The sequence below is a fragment of the Lolium rigidum genome, chromosome 6, assembly GCF_022539505.1.
Source record: "Lolium rigidum isolate FL_2022 chromosome 6, APGP_CSIRO_Lrig_0.1, whole genome shotgun sequence".
Taxonomy (NCBI): Eukaryota; Viridiplantae; Streptophyta; class Magnoliopsida; order Poales; family Poaceae; genus Lolium; species Lolium rigidum.
This window is the reverse complement of record NC_061513.1, coordinates 80,735,905-80,757,024: the sequence shown is the minus strand read 5'-3', so window position 1 is coordinate 80,757,024 and position 21,120 is coordinate 80,735,905. Positions and strand designations below refer to the sequence as shown.

The following is a 21,120-nucleotide window of genomic DNA, read 5'->3' as shown; positions in this document are numbered from 1 at the left end:
ATTGGGACCCGGAATTTTGAGCTTGTTGTAGATGTACCACGCTCTTGCGTGAAACTTGTGGTAGGTGGGCCTGCCGAAGATGACATGGTAGGAGCTCTTGAAGGGCACGACCTCAATGATTTTTTCTTCGCGGAAATTATTGATATCGCCGAAAGCCACGAGAAGTCTGATGCTGCCAAGGGAGTTTGCCTTTTTACCCGGAACCACACCATGAAATTCAGTGGTGCTGTGTTTAAGCTGTTCCTTGGTAAGGTTCATCCGCTCCAGAGTCTCCAGGTACATGATGTTCAAGCTGGCTCCGCCGTCCATAAGGCACTTGGAGAAATCATACCCATAAATGCGGGGACTTACAACCAAGGCGTAGCACTCCTTTGGGATGACAGTAGGATGATCATGTCTGTCAAACGTACACGGAGTTTCCGACCACCTGACATACTGCGGCACAGCCGGAACTGTGGCGTTCAGGATCCGGAGAGCTGATTTGCTGGCACGGACTGTTGGGGTTCCGAGGAAGGTGTGGTACGCACCCGCGCTCTTTTTGACGAAGGGGTTGGGTTTAGCTGCGGATCCTTCCTTGAGGTCCGGCGAAGCGTCATCCTCATCCATTGCCTCAAAACTATCTTCCTCTTTGTCCTTGTTCTTTCCCTTGCCTCCTTTGCCGCGTGGGCGGTGCTTCCGGGCTCGCTTGTATCCTGCTTCCGGATTAGCTTTGAGATCGTTGACCCACTTGCAGTTGCGGTTAGTGTGAGTGGACTTCCCCGTAGCCGGATCCAGGTGGACGAGGAAGGGCATGTCTCTGTACTCCTCATAAGTTTGTGGGGCGCGGGTTCCGGTAGCGGTGACCTCGTCACCACGCTGCTGGCCCCTGCCGGCTCCGCCTCCGCGACCGCGGCCTCTTCCGCCTCCTTGACCTCCGCGTTGGAAAGCCATGGCGACCATCTCGGATCTGCCACTCTTCTGGTCATCAGGGGGATTTTTCCGCTTAGTACCGCTGCTGTTACCGTTATCACGGTTCTTCTTTTGCTGATGCATGGGAATTGTTGTAGCTGCGAGATCTCCGCCTGCGTCGTCATCGGCGGCAGTGTGATCGCTGGCAATGGTGATCATGTCATCCAAAGTCAGTTTATTTGCGTTGACCAAGCAAGTGAGCTTGTGCCGCAGCAGTCCTCCTCTCTGCAATCCACCTATGAAGGTGTGCATGGCTGTGCGATTATCAACATTTTCGCACTCGTTCCTGGTTGCCAACCATCGTGTGAGGAAGTTCCTTGATGATTCTCCCTTCTTCTGGATACATGCCTATAAGTCGCTTGTCGTGGCAGACCTTTTGTAGGTGCCTCTGAAGTGCTTTTCGAAGGCGGTCTTCAGGTCGAACCAGCAAAAGATGGAGTTCTTCTCGAGGTCGCTGAGCCAGGTCCGGGCTGGACCTACAAGGTACAGCTGAAGCATGCGGCAGACAATATTAGGGGTTCCTCCGGCAAATGTTACTGCATTATAGTAATCCTCAATCCAGGTTCGGCCTTTCCGTGCCATCATAATTCTTCAGGTTTCCAGGTAGCTTAAGGTTCATCCTTGGCTTTGGTTCCTCTCGAATCATCCTGCCAAAGCACTTTGGGCCGATGTAGTCAGTTTTGTATTCGTTGAGACGTTCCCGCGCATCACGCGAGCCGTTGCGAGGTGATTTTGAGCGTGAGCGAGATCTTCGACCACCACCTCCACCTCCGCCTCCACCGCTAGGTGGTGGGGAGGGAGACCTGCGAGGGGGCCTATGTGACCTTTTGCTTCCGCCTTCTGGTTCGCGTCGCCCCTCACGGTGTTGACTCCGGCTTCGGTGGCTGCCTTCACCATGGTGTTGGCTGCCCCCGTCGTTCCGGCTTCGGCGTGGCTCCGGCTCGCGTTCCTCGTTCCGACTCTTCCTGGGCTCGGGCTCATGATCATTGTTCTGGCTCCGGCGGGGTTCCGGCGTACGCTCTCTGTTCCTCGGAGGCGGCACGTTGTCGCGGATGTTGATTCCACCTGGACCATGGGGCCTGGTGTTTCCGACTGGACTACAGCGGCGAGGAGGCGGAGGACGCGGGTACCCGTTGGGTGGAGGTGAAGCGTTCCAGTACTTGTCCCTACCAGTGTACATTGCATCCTTTCCCTTCTTCGGATCCGACAGAGGTGTCTTTGATGGCACAGGGATTGGATTTGGGTGTTCTCTGGTTTTTCTTCTGCGTTCCGAGGATCCGGTCCGCGATTCATCGTCGCGATGGAGATTGTCATGGGCGTCCTTCTGCGCGGTAGATATGCAATGATCCGGGTTGGATTCCAACCTGCGCGAAGTATCTGCCTTGCTCTGCTGCTTCATTGCTGAGGCAACGAGCGTACGGACGTAGTCGATGTCGATCTCCTCGTCCTTCTTTTTCAAGATCTCCGCAGCCTTCTTCATGTTATCCTTTGGGGTTGCGAGTGGCTGTTGCTCTGTGGGAGTTGCGAAGGTGATTTTGCGGGGAGCTACAGCTTCTCGCCTGATCCTATCTGCCTCCTGTTGAGCCTCGGTGATCTTGTCCTCCCAGTGCTTCCGGAGTTGCTTGACTTTTGCTAATGATTCGTCCACCTGATGCTCTCGTTTGAGGAAATTGTCCACGAAGTTCGCGGCCTCCTTCCTTGCATCTAGCATTGCTGCCGCGGTGGTGGCGATTTTTTTGGCTGTTGCCAACATCTCCTGCCTCTTGGCTTCTAGAGCTTCCGCATCTGTTGCGTCTTCAGGAGTTATGGGTTTGTTGAGGATATCCGAGTGTGCGATTGCCTCCATGCACGCTCGTTCGACCAGTTCTTCTGGGGACAGGACTTCCTTCTGCGGTCGTTCCCGCGATAGCGGAGATCTTGCATTGGATGGCTGTGGGTCGGAGTGGGTATTTTCATCCTCTGATTCCCGCTGATCCAGCGCCGCCAAGGTTGCGAGAACCTGTTTAGGCTGGGCGGATTCAACTTCAGGCTGATCGCCTCCTCCGAATTCCTTCAACTTGCGATCGAACTCTTCAGTATCCATGGATGAGGTATCCCCGGAAATTGGGCTTAGGTTGCCCAGGATCGATTCTTCACCCGGAGCACCGCTTTCTCCGACAGCCTCTTGCTGATCCGGAGCGGCGTTATTTTCCGGTGCCTCAACCTGCATGGGGCCCGCTCCGGCTTCTTGAGGGGCGGCTCCTGCGGTATGGGCTAAGAAGTGTACGAAGTGACACCTTTGCTTCTCTAACACCTGGGAGACCCAGGCGGATCTGCATTGGTCTTCCACCTTTATCTCCTGCTCAGGGGCGGATTGGGTGGGTTTTGATTTTTCCAGATCTAAGGCGGAATCTTTCATGGGAAGTTCCTGCATCTCAGATCGGATCTTCGCGACTGCGTCCTGCTCAGCGGCGGTCGCGTCAGCGTTACTTACCAGTGCGTTCCCGTCGGAATCGACGGTTTCGCCGATGAAGATGTGTATGCCGCCAATTGGGACGATGGAGAGCTTGACGGGGTCGGTCTTAGCCGGAATCCAGCACTCGTCCGGAGGGACGATCGGAAGGTTTCCGGCGTAGAGGACTTGCCCCACGGCGATGGAGTCGTCGTAGCTTCCCATGGCGGAACCCTCCCAGTTCCGGCCTCCAGACGCCGCTGGCCCCATGGTGGGCGCCAACTGGCGTAGCCTATTCGACGGTACCTCGGAGGAGGGATCCATGAGGGGGAGAAGAAGTAGGGGCCATAGGGCGGAGTGCACACGGGACGGTGGTACGCGATTTACCCAGCTTCGGAACACCTGCACGATGGCAAGGCCTACTGCTGCTTGTCTGCATTATCTGGACGCTTTCGCGTTGTTACAATGAGTTGTGGTTGTGCCTCTAGGGCTCCCGGGATCCGGCTTATAAAGGCGCACGGATCTAGGGTTTACATGGAGAGTCCTAGCCGGAATACAAGTTGCCTAACTACGGTACAATATCTTGCCGTGTACGTCAAGGATCCGCCTTCCATCAGGATCGTGCTGGATCCGGATAGTTCATGGACCTTCACGGATCCGGCCTCCTTCGTAGGTCGGTTGGGATCCGGCTTCCTGTTCCTGGGCTGGACTTCATCCTTCAGGATCTACAGCAACTGGGCCGCCCGATGGGCCACATGCCACATCACCATCTGTGGGCCACCCGGGCTTGCCAGATCTAGGTCATGCCGTTGATATACCCATAAAGTATACCCACAACAAGTGTCATATCATGATTATATTATCCCAGTAGGTTGGATGTAGTTTGTTGTCTGATTGGCTTTTATGTTCATTGTTTCAAATGATATCTGAACTGGCATTCATCGCCGAGCATCGGAAGAAGTTGCTACGGACTTTGTAGCACTTCCCTAACCATGTATGGAAAATTGATTTGTTCTAGCCTTCTAGCAATATATTTTAGCATATCAGGAATTATAATTGAAGTTGCAAAAACTATGCGTCAGTTCAGATATCATTTATAATTCCATCGTCAGTACAGACTAGAACAAGTCAATGTGATAACTTGGAACGTTATTTGTATTATGATTGGATTTTATTTTCATTGTTTCAAATTATATCTGAACCGGCATTCATCACAGAGCATTGGAAGAAGTTGCTACCGACTTTGTAGCACTTGCATAACCATGTACGAAAAATTTCATTTGTTTTAGCCTTCTAGCAATATATTTTACTTACACAGTGAGATATGCGCCATCTTAGAGAAGCGTTGTGCACGATGTATCTGGTCTTGAGCTGACATTTACCCACGCGCCCGGCGAGATGGGGCCCGTGGTTCTTATCCCGCCAACAGCAGCCACATGTCCGTCGGCACTGGGTAGCGTGCGCAGTACAAGGCACACTCCTCGGAGACGGTGAGATCGCCGTGCAAAAAATAAGTGAAGAATATCTCCTTTATGGCATGGGCTTGGACGGAGGCTGACTTGACAGGCAGCCCGGCCCATCAACACATTACCTCCCAGTTCTACTGCAACCTGCAGCTGAAGCCTGAAGGGCTCCGTGCTCACGGACGGCGAAAGGAATGCAAGCCGAGAAAGACGCCGAATTCGTGGGTGCGGCGCTGGACGCCGGCCTCCGCGCCGCTCGCTTCTCGTTGCCGCCGTCCTCAGAGGAGTTCGCAGCCTCCATCGAGCCCAAGAACGTCCCCGCCGTAACTCCTCTACGCCTCATATTCTCGAAGCTCTCCCTGTCTTCCTTCTCTCCCTCTTTCTGCTCCCATCGATTCTTCATGTGTTCCCGTGTTTCTGCGTTGGGGGAAACCCCAATATTCAGGTATTCCGCGGTGTGCTAAAGGGTTCTGCGGCCTTATCCCGGTGGGATCCTCTCCATGGTGGCCTCGACTACTTGCTGGTTCGGATCCCCCTCTCCCCAGTTCACACGAGGAAATAACGGATGAAGTAGCATATGTTTGAGTCTTTGGACTTTGCAATCGATGCAATGTTTACCCTGGACATTTCTTAGGAGAAGGTGGGACCTGATGTTGCCGTGGAAGCCATGATGTCGAACACTGGGCATGTGTTCTATGGGGATCTTAGAAGCCATGAGAGGGTTGTTTTTAACTCATATTTGCTGCCTAGAAGTAGTCAATGATGCCGTATGCACAATTCGCATTGAGCTCACACCTAGGTTTACTGTTTCTTGATGTAGGTGTCTATCCCGTTCTCTACATTCATGCAATCCTGCAAATCTCACCTGGGGCATCTGAATGCTGCTAGTGATTCATCCAAAGATAAGGGGATTGGGAAGGATTCAACTTGTTCAGATAAAATGTTTCCAGCCAGCTCAGAGAATTCTGAGCAACTCTACTTGGCACAGGCAAGTTTGCTTGCTGCACCCTTCTGGCAGTGTGGTGTTATAGAGTTATTTACTTGCCATAAAATAATTCTAACCTATAACGTACAGGTGTCAATTCTGAACACCGAGAACAAAGATAGATCCTCTTTACAAGTTTTAAAAGAGGACATTCAGGAGGTCTGACTTATCTCTTTTTTCTTAGCCAAATTGTCTCCTTTCAATTAACCTTCATGTTCGAGCTGATTGTTTCCCCAATTTGTTTCTTTTTATTCCTGCAGCCTATATTTCTGAAAGGGAAATCTTTTTCGTCCATCAACTTTTGGATGAGTAGAGCTCACATGAGATCAAGTACCCATTATGATCCCCACCATAACCTTCTCTGCGTGATGGCTGGATGCAAAAAAGGTGTGTTTCATGTTTCAGATAGTATGTTATCTTTTCATGTCCTATTTATGTTAATTTACAAGCTGTTGAGTTCATGTGTTGGTAGTATTTTAATTTGCCAACACAAAAATATCGTCATTTTACTTCAGCTGTAGACGGACTTCTGTCTTCTGTTTGTGCTTGCTCTTGCTTCTTTTCAACTTTAGTTTCATTATCTTTTCACATTATGATCCTTATTGTTGTAGCTGTTTGAAATATTGGTGATATGTAACACCTGATAAATTTCTAGAGAAATCTCTTAATTGTTTACTTTTCCTGAAAATTCCATACAGTAACTTTGTGGTCTCCTTCCGCGTCCCCATTTTTGTATCCAATGCCTGTATATGGGGAGGCCTCCAACCATAGGTAAACTCCTTTTCCCCACAGGAATTGTTGTCCATTTTTTCAGTTGGCTTGACTAACTCAAGTTGAGCAGATCTGAAATGCTTTTATATGCTCTCTCACATCTTCTTTGGCAGTTGTGTCAGCATTGAGGAACCAGATTATTCAAGCTATACAAGAGCAAAATACATGAAGGAATATTCTGAAAGAGTCATCCTAAATTGTGGTGATGCTCTTTTCATACCAGAAGGATGGTACATATTTTTTAACTATTTTATATTTTACTTCATCTTGTTTCTGAGCATCTCAATTTTGGACACAGAGATTGTTCATATTCCCTCCAGTTTTGTATACAAGGCCACTATCTCAATTTCCAGATACCAAGAAAACAAAGTCAACTGGTAAATAACACAATTAATTGTGTGGGAAACCTAACGTGTTTCAAGCTAATTAAACATGTTGCATGCGCTGCCTCTTTCTCTATGGTTGCACGCAGCATTCGCATTAATGAGTACCATCGTACCAAGGTAGAAATTTAATCAATTCTTCTCAGGAAGAGATAGTGGCCTTGTATAGCTGCAAATTATATTTTTGATAGTGGCCTTGTAATCAAAACCGGAGGAAGCACAATAGATCGCAAGCCATCTCTAATCCATATCTTGCAGCTTTTTCTTATTTTGTTTTGCTTTGTCATACCAATCTGAACTCCTTATTTCCTGTCAATGTAGAAAGTGGTAATTCGGTTCAATACACTTGATATATGTGACAGTTCATATGTTGTAGAATAGAAAATCATTGTTTTTGGACTTCTATTATGTTAGCTGTCCTCCAACAAAACTAATTGTAGGATGAGTAATACACCTTACAGTTTTAGAGTTCATTTAACAGGTATCACCAAGTTGACAGCGATGATTTGACCATAGCAGTTAACTTTTGGTGGAAGTCAAGAATAATGACTGAAATGTTAGAACATATGGATGGCTACTATCTGCGTCGAATTATGAGGAGGTATTGTATTGTAATTTGGACTTTTCCTTTAGTATGTATTGTAGTTTCCCCAGATTGATTGTTTGTAGTGTATGTAAGTGTAGGAATATGCTGTATTTTCCAGTTCCCTACAGTTTCTCTCTCCAAATGAATTGTGTACTAAATAGGTAGCAACATAGGGCCAAGCATATAAAGAAATCTTACCATTTCATGGTCCATTTATAGAGGATGGTCAAATCTTAAAATATGTATAGACAGAATGGAAAGTACCCGAACATAAGATGAAGTGCTAAGTGTGCTGTTATAGAGGATGGTCAAATCTTCAATCTGACTTTACATTTGATGATTTGAAAGGATGTGCTTGCCACCCAAATCCTTGGCTCTTGTGGGTATACTATTAAAATTACCAACAGGTGCTATCATTTACTCAGTACCAATTCCCTTCTTTCAGAGCGTAGTAGCATTTCATTAGAATATGCAGCTCCTTACCGAAGGGCCACTAGAAATTCATTTTCTCATGTCCAGTTTCTTTATGTTTTTTCTTATGTTGCATTACCTATTTTTAACCGATATATGACTAGTTTCCCTCTTCTTTATGCACTATCTTGCTGGTGTCTGCCTCTACAAATGATTTGTAGTGAAGACTGGTGGATACAGAGATGGTAAGCACCATTACACTATTTTCTTAATTTTGATAGGATGAGACTTCATTTAATCGTTTGAAAATACTTTGAGTATGCTACTTATTTCTAATATCCGCCTGTTTTATCCTTGGCTTCTTACCCTGTTCTGGGATTTTCAACTTTAGATGATTTGTCACGGTTGCATGCAGTAGTTAGCACTTAGCAATGCATTTTCTCCTTTTATTGGTTGTGCAAATAACTTGTGTACTAACTCTGCGCCTCTCTCATGACACAGAACAAAATAACACAGATGAGTTCCTTTAGTCATTCAGAAAGAAACCACGATTTTCAGTCTACGGATGGATTATCAGAAGGTTAGTATTTTACGCCTATTAAGAGGCACTGTGAGCTTTTCTTTCTATTTCTATTTTAATTAAATTCAGTGGTACAATGACTTTATAGTGCTTTCTTAGCTTCATTGACAATTGATATACGTTATAGTTTTATTTGAACTTCAAGATTGTCACAGTAACTGCCAGTTCCTCTCTTTTACCGTGGAAACAAAGCAAAATTTACCCCTTCATACTTTTTCTTAATATTTTTTTTTTAAATTTAGTTCCCTTTTGATTCTCACACAATTAAGATTGAAGACCTTATTTTATTCATTTAGCAGGTTCCCAACCATTCAACAAGGTTACAAATTCTGATACATCTGACAAGAAAGGTGCAGCGCTGCAATCTTTGAAGCCCTGCACCCTCCAAGCGCTCTATGAGCTCATGTCACTGGTTCACAACAGTGTTGAAGCGGTTGACCAGAATGACAGGGCAGAATCTGCATCTCAGGATACATCTGTGTGCCAAAGCAATGAAAGGAAGAAGACTGCTGCAGATGATTCATCTCTCTTGGAGAAAGATCCGGTTGCAAAAATAATTTTGCCAGTTGAACCATTTGAATTGCGGGGTATGCTACTAGCAATGGTGGTATGTATTGTATTATATATTTTTTAAATTATTCAGCTGATATCATCTATAAAAATTTGCACACAAGTCGTTCTTGTTTGTATGCCTTGTATATAGCGCACAAAACCTCTGTTCGTGTGCATGGAGTATCTACTTCATTATGGTTTATTATCTGTTCAGCATCTGGGTTATTCAGGACTGAATCGTTAATTTGTTCTTGTTGTTTGAAATTTCATGCTTTTCAGCACACTTTCCCAAGGACATTAGAAGGTTTAGTCCTCAACATACTTGGACCCACAGGAGCAGAGATACTGACTAGGAAGTTCGATGAGATTGATCAAGGAAGCACACCAGAAGAACAGTGAGTAGCCTCTCATGTCATTTTCTTAATTTTCACCATAGTGACACTTCTAAACTGTTGATTGGCATGATACAGAGCTGAGTTTTACAAGATATTCTACAGTGCGTTTGATGACCAGTATGCTGCAATGGATGCGCTTCTCAATAGGAAGGAGTTGTTTTCTTTTCAGGTACTTTTATTTTCATGAAATTTTTGATTTCCTAAATTAGAACCATCAAATGTGAATATGCTTTTTTCTAGATTTACCAGAGAAGAAAATCTAATATGTCAAGAATGTACCACCATGGAATTTAGCAGGAGTCATGGTGATATTAGTGCTAACTCCGGATTCGTTAATACCAGTTGACCACATTTAAAATGCTTTTATCCGATGCAGGTATTCCAGAGTGTCCTTGACCAATATCTGAGGGTGTGTGTTGACCGCCCCAGCTAATGTATCACGGACAAATGCATGGAGGATGGAACAAAGAGCTGGTGTGTGGCGTCCTTATTTTTTCCGACAACTTTGGTGTTGGGCGTCCTTGTAGTGCACGGTGTCTAACTTCGGAAATTTATTTTAACTGGTTGTTGGATCAAAGCTTGATTGAAGGCCGCATTGCTGTCCAGAACTTACGCTTTTGAAGGCAGTTGAGGATTCATTTGAGAGTCGAGCTTCTTTGTTTGGAGCCGCAAGAGGGATCATGTATGACAACCAATTGATTTTTTTTCCACGGATTATCATTCTAAATTCCTGCCGATGATTTATATATATATTAGGAGGCGGTACTTGCAGCGATTTAGTTCAGGTAGAATTCAGGAAAATGCCACTATGGAGCTTGCTGCCACTAGTCACGCATACCTTTTTTTTCTTTTTCTAGAAACGTTCTCAGATCTGTCGAGGGAAAAGTGTAGGAAACCGACCAAATTCGTGATATGCCATGCCACAGTTCACAAGTCTGAACCCACATTGACCCCATTCAACTTCTGTCCAACCCACAATCACCATGGCGGTGTGTGCATTAGGTTTTTCAGCCTTCCTTTTTTATAAACGGAGGCAAAAGCTTTGCCCCAATTTACTAATTAAGAAGATGCTTTAATGGAAAATTGGGCAAAAATTGTTACAATGAAACATAAGCGAACAACACCCACACATGAAACTTCCTGATGGAAAGATAAACCAACACTCCTGACGGAAAGATAAACCAATACTCTCTCAGCCTATTTCAACTCCAAACTAAAGACCCATGGATCACCACACTGCAACCAAGACACACTAAAGTGACACAACAACCCGAATTGGGCCTCTCAAGCAGCCGCGAAAGCTTTCTTTGTAACGCCATTCTTCTTTCTTTGGCTAGCGCCTCACTAGATGGAGAATCCACAACCGAGGTCTCGAGAGAGTCCACCTTCACCTGCTTGACGAATAAAGGCAAAATCGGTTCCCCACACAACTCCTCAAGTTCAGACATGATCTGTAGCATCGGAGCCATAACCGTGTTTTTTAGTCTTCCTCATAATACAAGTTTTTGATTATTGTGCTCGCGTGTGCGTACAATAATTAAGAGTCAGCTTGGCTAATCAAGACTACTCTATGAGCAGGCAATGGACTACTCACAGAAATACATTTCCTGGATGCATATGCTCCATTTGTTTGAAATACGTTTTAAAGATATTTAAAATGTCCAAAACAATCCAAACTATAATGTTAGGTGTATATCTCCACGTCATACGTTCTCACAAGGTTGTTTCAGCCAAAATCGATCTTTTGAGCATCCTATGTAAAAAAGATAAAATTCGGTGAAAAAATAAGACATTTCTCGAGCCTTTTTTTTTGTATTTTTTTCACAAGGCAATAAATCCCGGTCCTCGGCGAAACATTATATGCTCACATGGAATGTGGAGATATACATGCGAAAAAAATCTGAGTTCTTTTTTATGTTTTAAAATTGTTTTCTTAATAAAGTGAGCATATGTAGCCAAGATCAAAAGTGAATCTCCGGTAGGCGATTGCCTCCCAAGTGAAAATCTTAGGTAAGAGAATGTTTTATTTGTTTGTGTGTATCATCAATACATAAAACAAAACAATCCAAATGTACAAAATCTAACCTAATAACAATAGAAGAAACATGTATAGTACCTTCTCTTTCAAGCGAGAAAAGATTCTTCGAAGGATAGTAACATCGCCTTGCATGTGGATAACAACGGCAACCGAAACAAAGAATACCTATACGCTAGATCCGAGAAGGAACTAAAAAGAGAATGTGTGGAATATAAGCAGGGCCGGTCCAAAGATTTTGGGGGCCCTACGATGACATGACATCAAGGGCTCTTTATTTATAGTGGCAGAGCTTCCCTAGAGCCAAGGGGGAGGCGTGGAGCCCAACAATGGCCTCGTCCTCCTGTGCAACCCCGTTGGCTGGAGGCCTGATTAGGGCGGTGGGGCGCTCAACAACGGCCTCGTCCTCCTCTACAACCATGTCGGCTGGAGGCCTAATTCGGGCGGCGGGGCGAGGCGCTCAACGCTGACCTCTATCTACCCTACAATGGTGCCAAGGGGGCATTTCACGCGGTCTGGATGTGCAGTAGCACCGCGATGGAGTTCATCGGCGTGTCGTTCTGCATCCCCTACCTCTGACCAAGGGGGCGCTGTTATTCTAATATTTTCTAGTTTATGGGTAACCTACTACCAGTGGCATGATATCCATGGCGCACGGCCATGCGCCACGAGTAGCACAAGTGGTAACATGCACATGTTACTACTCTATGTTACTACCTCCATAGTAGGTAGTAATATATGTGTGATGTCATGTAAAACCATATTAATTAGGTTGTAGACTCATCTAGTCTTGAGAAATGTGATGTTATGATAACATAGCTAGTTACTAGCTCTATCGCTAGGCTTAAGGCCTATATTTTTTCTCCAGAAAGTCAAACGAAATAAAGTTTAACCAAAATTTTAGAAGAATTTATGAACAAATATGATATTTTGTAGGTACCATATGAAAGTATATTTCATTATCTATCTAATGATATTGATTTTGTACTTTTCATGTTAATGATTTTTGATAAAACTTAGTCAAACTTAACATAGTTTGTCTTTTTGAAAAAAATATAGGTCTTAAGCCTTGGGATGGAGGTAGTATCACAATGCTTTCTTTTCTCAATTAATGACATGCCATGTCATCAAAATGTTTAGTTGGCATCGCAGGTAGTTCTATGTTACTACCCAAGTTACTTCCACTATAAGTAGTATTAGGAAAGTGATTATTAACTTAAGTTGTATAAGCATTAAGCAATGATTAGTGAATTCTCATTCTCCTATATAAAAAAATCACGCTGGTGGGTTTGTACTCCCCCGTTCCATGACATATATCCACTTTGCCGAGCGCCAAGAGAGTTGCGGGAAGGATACCAAGTGAGCATTTGGTATGCTCCAATCCTTATGTGCTATTGTTTGGCACATGCTACCACGTCGCAAAACAAAATATGGAAGGTGATGCATGCTTGTGTGATCATACACAACATGATCACAAGACTCAAGCCAGACATGTTGGTCCCTATGAGTGGGAGAGCCCTCTTGTGGATGTTGATCACCAGGTGCTCACGGATTTTGCTGACTTCATCGCCATACAAATCCTGATACAAATATTCATGAGCAATTGCAAAAAAAACTCATCCGTGAATATTCATGAGCAATGCAGCATAATGTAATGGTGGTTGCGGTTCTTCTATTGGGAAACAGAATATCAGTACAGTCAATAGGCGATAACACCCCAGGCCTTTCAGTTTGGAGGTAAATATACAGACAATAACTTATGAAAGAACTGTATTGAACACCTCAGGCCTTTCAGTTTGGAGGTAAATATACAGACAATAACTTATGAAAGAACTGTATTGAACCTACACACTGCCTATTTTCAACCAGATACAGTTCCTCCTACCATTCTATCTGGTATTACATTATGGGAGATGGAAATATTAACACGAAAAAGAATGAGAATACACCTCCGAATATATCTCGTATATGCCGCCTATATACAAAGAGCTCTTCGCCACAAGGGGCGAAAACAGGTCAAACGTTTCTCTGTGTTGTTGTCAGAAGCTCAAAGGTTCCACATCATCTCTAAACCTTTTGTACGCTTGATGGTGTATCCTGGGAGTGGTCCATTTTGACAAAACCGAAACATCATTATTACAAAAGCAACAAATATAACATAACAGGGCATATCTAATATCTACTACCTCCGTTCCAAAATGTAAGACATTTTGGTAGGCTGTTTTACCTACCAAAACGTGTAATATTTTGGAACAAAGGAAATAATATTTACTCATTTGTGATGCTCTAAGAGCCCAAGCATAAAACCTGATTGATCTTCAAACAAAATAGTTGTAACCAAAAACTTCTTTTCAATGAAAAGAATCACCTAAATCTTTGTGTTAATGTGTTTTCTCAAAAAAAAAATAGAGCAACTTACATCAACATGAATCTCCACCGGGAACAGATTGATGGCACCAGGATTGAAAGAGAATCTGTTAAATGCAGGAAAGAATTGAGGAAATATCAGTGAAATGACAGGAACATATAGCAAGTTATTATATAAAAAGTCGACGTTATATTTTTCTGATAGGCCTGCCACGTGGTATTGTAAAATGTCTAGTTGGCATGAAATGGAAAAAATTCCATCGTCATTTCTAGTTGATATGCCAGCCTCGTCCCACAATCCTGACAAAGCCAACATTCAAATAGGGATTGACTAGGCAATTGCATGGGAATAGAAATATGAAAGCTTATGACAAGCTTGTACCATAACCCAAAATAACAGTTCCAAGTCATTTCTATGGCATCTTTATCAACATCACTTGCATATTGATAATAAGCAACATATGTGAGAATTAGCATACACAAACAGGAAATATTTACCCTCGTGATAGGATAAGCCGCCAAGCATATGGAATGAAGAATTCCTCGGGGTGACTTTCTTGCTCATATGTAAATCGTAACTGCGTAAACATCTGGAGAACGTGTAATCATGTATTGTTATGCCACTGAATGACTGAATACCAGAAGACAACGAGGTCACAATATGTTCTCACCTTCATTCCTTCTCCACGCCATGAACGACAATGTTTGTTAATGAGCTCAAGAACCTTGTCTACAGACCATTCTCCATCTAACTGTTGCATGTCCATTCGACTGTTGAAGAAATCCAACACCTGACAGACAAATTCAAGATGGAATATGGTCACCTGGAGAACAGAAGATTATGAGGTACTGTACGGTAAGACATACCGTGTAAATATTCTCAAGCAATTCATTGAAACGAGGATGGTTCTTGAAGGGCTCAAAAACCTCTTGGCGGTGCAATATGGCATACACAACCTGTTGATGAACATGTTAGAAGCAGTTTAGTTCTGCCTATCAGGTAAACTGCATCGGTAACAAACATACCTCAGGATTTCTGGGCAATGCATATGTAAGGATTGCATTGATGATTTCCAGAACAATTCTTAAGAAGTCAGTGTATATGTGAAGCTCTGTTGACTGCAAAAATAAACCACTGTTTGCAATTATATAAAGGAAAACATAAACAATGGTGCTATTACGATGCAAGATAACTGTAGAGTACCATATCATCTGAGATGAGGTCTGTTTCCATTTGATCAGATATAACTTTCAGAGCCTTGTCATTCTTTAACTCAGCTAATTTGGCATACCTGGTAGATGATACATACAAGCAAAAGGACAAGTTAACTTTAGGTGCAAAAAGTGAAAACCAAATAGAGAGATTGAGATATCATACTTGCGAGAAAGCATGTCGAAGAGGCTAACCAGCCTTTGAGATGCATATGCGCTCAGTCTATGGACATGAGGGCCCATGTTTGCTAGAATTGCGAGACAGTTTGTGTGAAGGTACACATCCTGCAAGTACAAATAAGCTTGTCATTAGACAGTTATGAACCAAAGTACTCCCTCCGTTCTAAAATAAGTGTCTCAGATTTATCTAGATTTGTATGTACACACTAAAACATGTCTAGACACATGAATCTAGACGAATGTGTGACACTTATTTTAAAACGGAGGGAGTAGATTTTAGCTAGTGTGTAGTAAACTGTAAGAATGGATAAACAGTAACGGAAAAGGAAACTTCTAATGAAGTATGGTAGATAACATAGGGCGAGTATTTGACATGCGTTTGGAGAACAAAAGACTCAGGTACGTACTCGCAGTTTGGAGAGGTTATACTTGATGGTTCGAATTAGTATTACAACCATCAAAGATCCCAGAGATGTTTGATGCATGAGGCGCTCCTGGTACCAAGGAACGGTAGGAACAACCTAAAGTCGTACACTAAATCGTCAGCAAACCATTCAAATAAAGTAAAGGTTAGTTTGTTTTCTTACCAATTTGTGCACACAAGCATTGAAGGTTGAATCTTGACTGAGTATCAGGAGAATTATCAACAACATATAGATTTGATTGGAAGTCTTCCTTGATGCATTGTAGAGCATTTCCAAAATAGGCATTAGCTGTCCAAAACAGACAAATTATGAGAACTCACAATATTCTGCCTTCTTTTTGGTTGTGAGGGGGGAGGGGGAGGGGCGGACAACTCTGTCTATAAATGATATTCTCCAGTAAATATAAACAGAGCCTATGCTACCCCATACAAGTTTCTGTTGGGCTATTACTTTAGCTATCACTGCTTGGTTTTACTACATGTTTATGTGATATGAAATTTAGGTTCCGATGTTTCATGTTGACATGGAGTCGCAGATTTAGTTTATGTATGAAATTCACCAAGACAGTATAAGCTAATTCATGGAGGAATACAGGTGAAAAGATGTTAAACGCTAATACATTGTCTCGTTAAAAAGGAAAGTGTTTTCAGCACAGCTGTTTTATTAATTTAAAGCATATTCTGTCCGAATATTTGCCTGCATGCTCCAACAAGAAGGCTTACAAACATAGTTGCAAAAAGAGCATACCAAAGTATCCAAGTCTGTTCGAACCAGAACATACTCCTGAAAGTTGCAGTTCCCATGGACCAAAGAATAGAGCAAAAGAACTGAGCTCTCATCTTTTAAGCACCTGTATGGATAACCGAAACAAATGAAATACAAACACCAAGATCTGCTTATACATGATGATGCTCACTCTTGAATAAATAATGATAGGTCCTAGATAATGGGCCCACAGAAGATGTCAAAAATATTTATAATACCAAACTATTAGTTTCAAATACTCCACACCAGTCTCACTTTTACCCATCAAGCCCTGAAACTGTTATAGAGTACATGAGTCCATCTGGAGCGCCATGTTCGATGCTATTCATAATCTACATATGACTAAAATCATTGCTAAGAGCAGTGTTGTATCTATCCAACAAACCTGATAATCAACCAAAATCATTGATGTGTTTTCACTTGTGAAGAAAAAGAAAATAATCTCATTGTTTTCAGCGAATGCCTCCAGAAAGAACAACACTTTTACTTCACCAGGTTTGACAACCCTATTTGATAGACTGTTCCCCAAGGCTGACAACTAGATTTGGTGAAATTGCATGAATATAATAAATAAAAGTATGAGCATACTACTGAATTAGATCGAATTACTTACGTGCCAAGAGCATCAAACAGCGACGCAAAAGACAACCTCACAATAGGTCCATTTTGAGCATTCCCCTCTACATCAGCACGATCAACTGCAGCATAATTCATTTCTGTAACTGTTAGCGATGCATACGAGTGCCACAATTTCTTTGTAGGTCAGCTGCATCTTACATTGAATGTCGTTAGCATTGTTTAGCGCCCTGCAATAAGGGTTCTCATGAAAAGCTGGTGCATCCTTTACATTGGTATTTGAATCACTCATGTAGATACTGTCGGTTGGAATGGACTCATTCGTTGAGATGCACTTTCGGTAGTGGATCAGAATAAGCAAAACAACTAAACTATTATCTGCCAATTGACTTGTTGCACCTTCAGCACTTGCACTTACAAGATAGTTAAAAGTATAATATGGCAGTAGTACAAGATTTGCTGCAAAACCAGATAAACAAGTAAAGTCAAAGATTTTCAATAATGAAAATATTTTATTAGTAGGGCATATAAGGATGATTGAAGTGTATATGACAACTTCCTGAGTAAAATAATAGTGGGAAGCACAACACAGTTAAAACATTCTAAACAAAAGGTGTACCTATAACTCTATAAGATGATATGTTCAAAGCATTGCCATGACATGATTTTCCAAGACATAAATCATGATGATAATGCAGTAAACTATAATCACTTCGATGCAGAAAAAGGAACCCGCATTACCAGCTGCTGAGCCAACTCGTTGCAAAACACCAGGCCCGCCATCATCAGAGAAAATAGGGTGCGAACCATTTAATGGAATCTGTGGCCGCTTTACGAAATTTAGCAGCAACTTTTGAACTACCAAAGCCACTATGGAACTGTCCTGCAGAAGAAAGATGTGGCAAAGAAACCCATCCCAAATTAAGCTAAATAGTAACTGTAAATAAACCATCATACATAATGCATTAGCAGATTCTATTTTTACCTGGTGCATAGCTGCATCAATGAAAGGATGCACATCCTTCGGTTCTGGAGATGGTCCAGAACATAACTGAGTCGACATGAGAACTAGCATCAAGTTCAGAAGCTCATGATGCAGGTAGCATGACTCCGGACTTCATATAAAACATAACAATAAAGTGAGATGCAAATGAGAAAAAAACATTTTGAAAAGCAAACACTAGATAGAATTAAGCCATCCATCAAGATACCTTACATCCACACTACCAATGTAGTTCAGCACCCCTTTCATCAGAAAATACTCCACGCTTTGGTCTAGAAGGAACAGGGAACCATAAGATATCAGAAGAGTCGACTAAATAATGCATTTGGAATTTTGAATAATCAATTACCAGAAGGAAAAGTTTCCATCCCCTTCTCATTCTTGTTGATATCAAGGCATAGCTCTTGCCAGTTATCTGCCTTCGCATTTTCAATAATGAACTTGAGAAATATGGATGATATATACGCAGCATTGATAGCCTTTCTATAGGAGCCATAAGATACAGGAGAATCCGATGTGCAATCTTGCAAACACCAAACCAAATGGATCAAGATCTTTGCGAGATGCTTTGTCTGGTAGTTGTTCTGTGCTGCACGTTGCACATAACTCTGACAGTCAGTCCAATGAGCAAACGACCATTATAAATTAATTGCGGAAATTAATCATGAAAAATCTGCCAAAACACTGGGGCCATCAAGCTAATAACTCGTATAATCTAGTAAAACATTTAAATCTGCAAGTATGTAATTGTGCCTATCAAACAGAACCCATAGGACGTGTCCCGTAGATGAATTCCAAGAGGCACTATACCAAACACTGCGAGTTCGCAACTGTGCCTATCAAAAGAGCACCCACAGGTTGTGTCCCATAACTATCATGTTTGCTTCTATAACCATACTTTTGTATTTGATATCCATCCCTAAGAACATCAACGTGTTACTCTTTGAATGATATATGCCTACCGACTACCGTCCATTTTAACACTGTCCACAACAAACAGCAGTTGTGTAAAAACAAAAGAGAAGCAAGATATCCCTAGTCTAACCCTTGAACACTACATCGCCAACCTCCATTCAGTTAATCATATCCTGCAATCCACGGATCACAGTTAGTAAAGCAAAATGCATGACTAACCATACCTCCACTTGACCAACCAGGTTTCAAATTCAGGAACCCAAAATGCTTTAAACTCGTGAAACAAGCGGGGCAAAACTTATGGGCTATAATATGCTCACCTACGTATTGCTAGTATTTTATGTAATATTTACTACAAATTAGACCGAGATAAAAATCATAGATTCCACCACACAGACAGATCCACAATGAGGTCTCTCACTGGTTGCAACATAAAGCAGAAATGCAGGCCCAAGCCCCTGATTCACGCATTTCCACTGCACTGGGTAGTTGAAGTCCGAAAGCAAACAATCATTGCAGCATTCCACAAATTAGAACTAGCACCTAAATCCTTCATCCTGACTATAATGAGCCTTGGGACCTTTATTTGCATGTTTCCCCACCAAAGACAATCGATTCTCAGAAGACAATCCTGCAGTTCGCTATTTCTTACCTAAAAAAAAGAGTAAAATGTGGGTCTCTCTCTTGCTCCAAAAAGTAGTCCAATACTTGACGAAAACAAACCCAGTCGCACAAGAACTCTCATGGGTTTTTTTTTTCTAGTAAGAAGGTTAAAACTCTCATGAGTCATGATAGATTGTAAGCATTGCATATCTTGCAACACACTAAGATCAGTCAACCCTGATCAGCCGCCAATACAAATGCATATGCCTTATCGCCTCGACCATCGTATCATGTCAGAAGGGTAAACTGAACAGCCCCCAAATTCCCGTCCTGAGCAGAAATGCAGCTGGCGGTGGGCAGAAATCAACACCCGGAGCATCTCAATGGCACCATAGGCGCGCCGAAAGTGGCAGAAACACCACGCCGACCCCGCCCTCTCACCTCGAAAGCACTAGATAAACCCGCCGCGGCGGTGCGCGACCCACGACCGCGCGGGCAGGCAGGCAGAAACCACATGATCCGCATTGGCCCCCCACGGATCAATTTCCCGCGGAACACGAAACAGTCAGCGCCAGCGAGCGCGAGGCTGAGAAGCGGAAAGCGATCGGAGAGCAAGTGCGGGCGGGGTGAGGGGGATATGGATCTCGGGCGGCGCTCACCGAAGGCGTGGCAGGCCTGCAGGACGCGGCCGCGCGGCCAGTGCAGGGTGAGGGGCAGGTCGAGCAGCTGCGTCCAGAACTCGGAGGAGGCCGGGTAGGCCTCGGCGCCGACGAGCGCGGCGAACATCCGCTCCGCGGCCCCCGGCGCCGCCGCCGCGGCCGCCGGCTCGCCCAGCCTCGGCGTGGACGGCGCCGCGCCCATTGGATCTGAGGAGGCCCCTAGGGTTTGACGCGGGCGGGCGGGGAATGGCCAGGTGGAGTCGGGGCCAAGCCAAGGTTTTAAATGGCGTGGAGACTTCGGGCGGAAGGGAGCGGAGGAGGAGGAAGGGGGCGGGTGCGACTGGCCGGGTTGGCGGTGTTGGGTTTGGGAGGTTTTGATGGGATTATTACCGGTGGACCAAATCGCCCATGGGTCTCGAGCGGCGGGTGGGTTCGCCGGGCAAGAACTGGCGGGGGCTGTATGGTCTTTTGCCGGGGTCGTGGGGTGCTGGGTCGCCTGCCGTCGGTGGAGGTGGTTTGGTGGTGGAGCATTCGTGAGGCTTGCACTTGAGGTCAGCCGGGGACGATGAGGACGGGCCGCTTTGGCCGTGTCGCACTTCTGCACTTGATTCCAAGTTGCTCCCCGCCGGATTCTAGGCCGTGTGCTTGACTTCGTCGCTTCTGTTTGGCTCTTTTTGTCTGTTACCTCGGATTTCACATTTTCATATACTCCCTCTCTTAGGCGTGCACGTACCACTAGGTCGAAAATTTGCTCAAGTTAGCATTAGTTATATGTTATAAAATTATTTCATTAGAAAGTTTAGATGTTCTATTTTCTAATGATATAATTTTTGCATTATATAATCTAAATTATATAGGTCAAATTGGTGACCTAG

General features: G+C 43.8%; 2 protein-coding genes across 4 annotated transcripts; one reads left to right on the top strand and one right to left on the bottom strand.

The window, feature by feature from the left end:
• Positions 1 to 5,036: 5,036 nt before the first annotated feature.
• Positions 5,037 to 10,249, top strand: LOC124665485. 3 transcript variants are annotated; one of them, XM_047202894.1, is made up of 15 exons: positions 5,037 to 5,165; positions 5,288 to 5,365; positions 5,477 to 5,563; positions 5,663 to 5,830; positions 5,918 to 5,986; positions 6,088 to 6,214; positions 6,526 to 6,598; positions 6,712 to 6,828; positions 7,463 to 7,582; positions 8,205 to 8,223; positions 8,480 to 8,558; positions 8,858 to 9,165; positions 9,390 to 9,505; positions 9,581 to 9,674; positions 9,882 to 10,249. In XM_047202894.1, the coding sequence occupies exons 1-15, from the start codon at positions 5,037 to 5,039 to the stop codon at positions 9,936 to 9,938; spliced, it is 1,641 nt and encodes a 546-aa protein (XP_047058850.1). In that variant the 3' UTR covers positions 9,939 to 10,249. The 3 variants fall into 3 exon arrangements, with proteins under 3 accessions (XP_047058850.1, XP_047058851.1, XP_047058849.1); XM_047202895.1 differs by having other exon boundaries at positions 8,855 to 9,165; positions 9,608 to 9,674; XM_047202893.1 differs by having other exon boundaries at positions 8,855 to 9,165.
• A 2,983-nt stretch (positions 10,250 to 13,232) lies between these two features.
• LOC124660938 (dymeclin) lies at positions 13,233 to 20,462 on the bottom strand. The gene is made up of 18 exons (XM_047198789.1): positions 20,246 to 20,462; positions 18,418 to 18,657; positions 18,277 to 18,340; positions 18,051 to 18,180; positions 17,807 to 17,948; positions 17,267 to 17,524; positions 17,103 to 17,187; positions 16,472 to 16,574; positions 15,887 to 16,012; positions 15,707 to 15,820; positions 15,286 to 15,404; positions 15,112 to 15,199; positions 14,934 to 15,026; positions 14,775 to 14,864; positions 14,579 to 14,698; positions 14,406 to 14,497; positions 13,960 to 14,014; positions 13,233 to 13,637 (listed from the first exon to the last, which is right to left on the bottom strand). The coding sequence occupies exons 1-18, from the start codon at positions 20,445 to 20,447 to the stop codon at positions 13,608 to 13,610; spliced, it is 2,151 nt and encodes a 716-aa protein (XP_047054745.1). The 5' UTR covers positions 20,448 to 20,462; the 3' UTR covers positions 13,233 to 13,607.
• Positions 20,463 to 21,120: the final 658 nt, after the last annotated feature.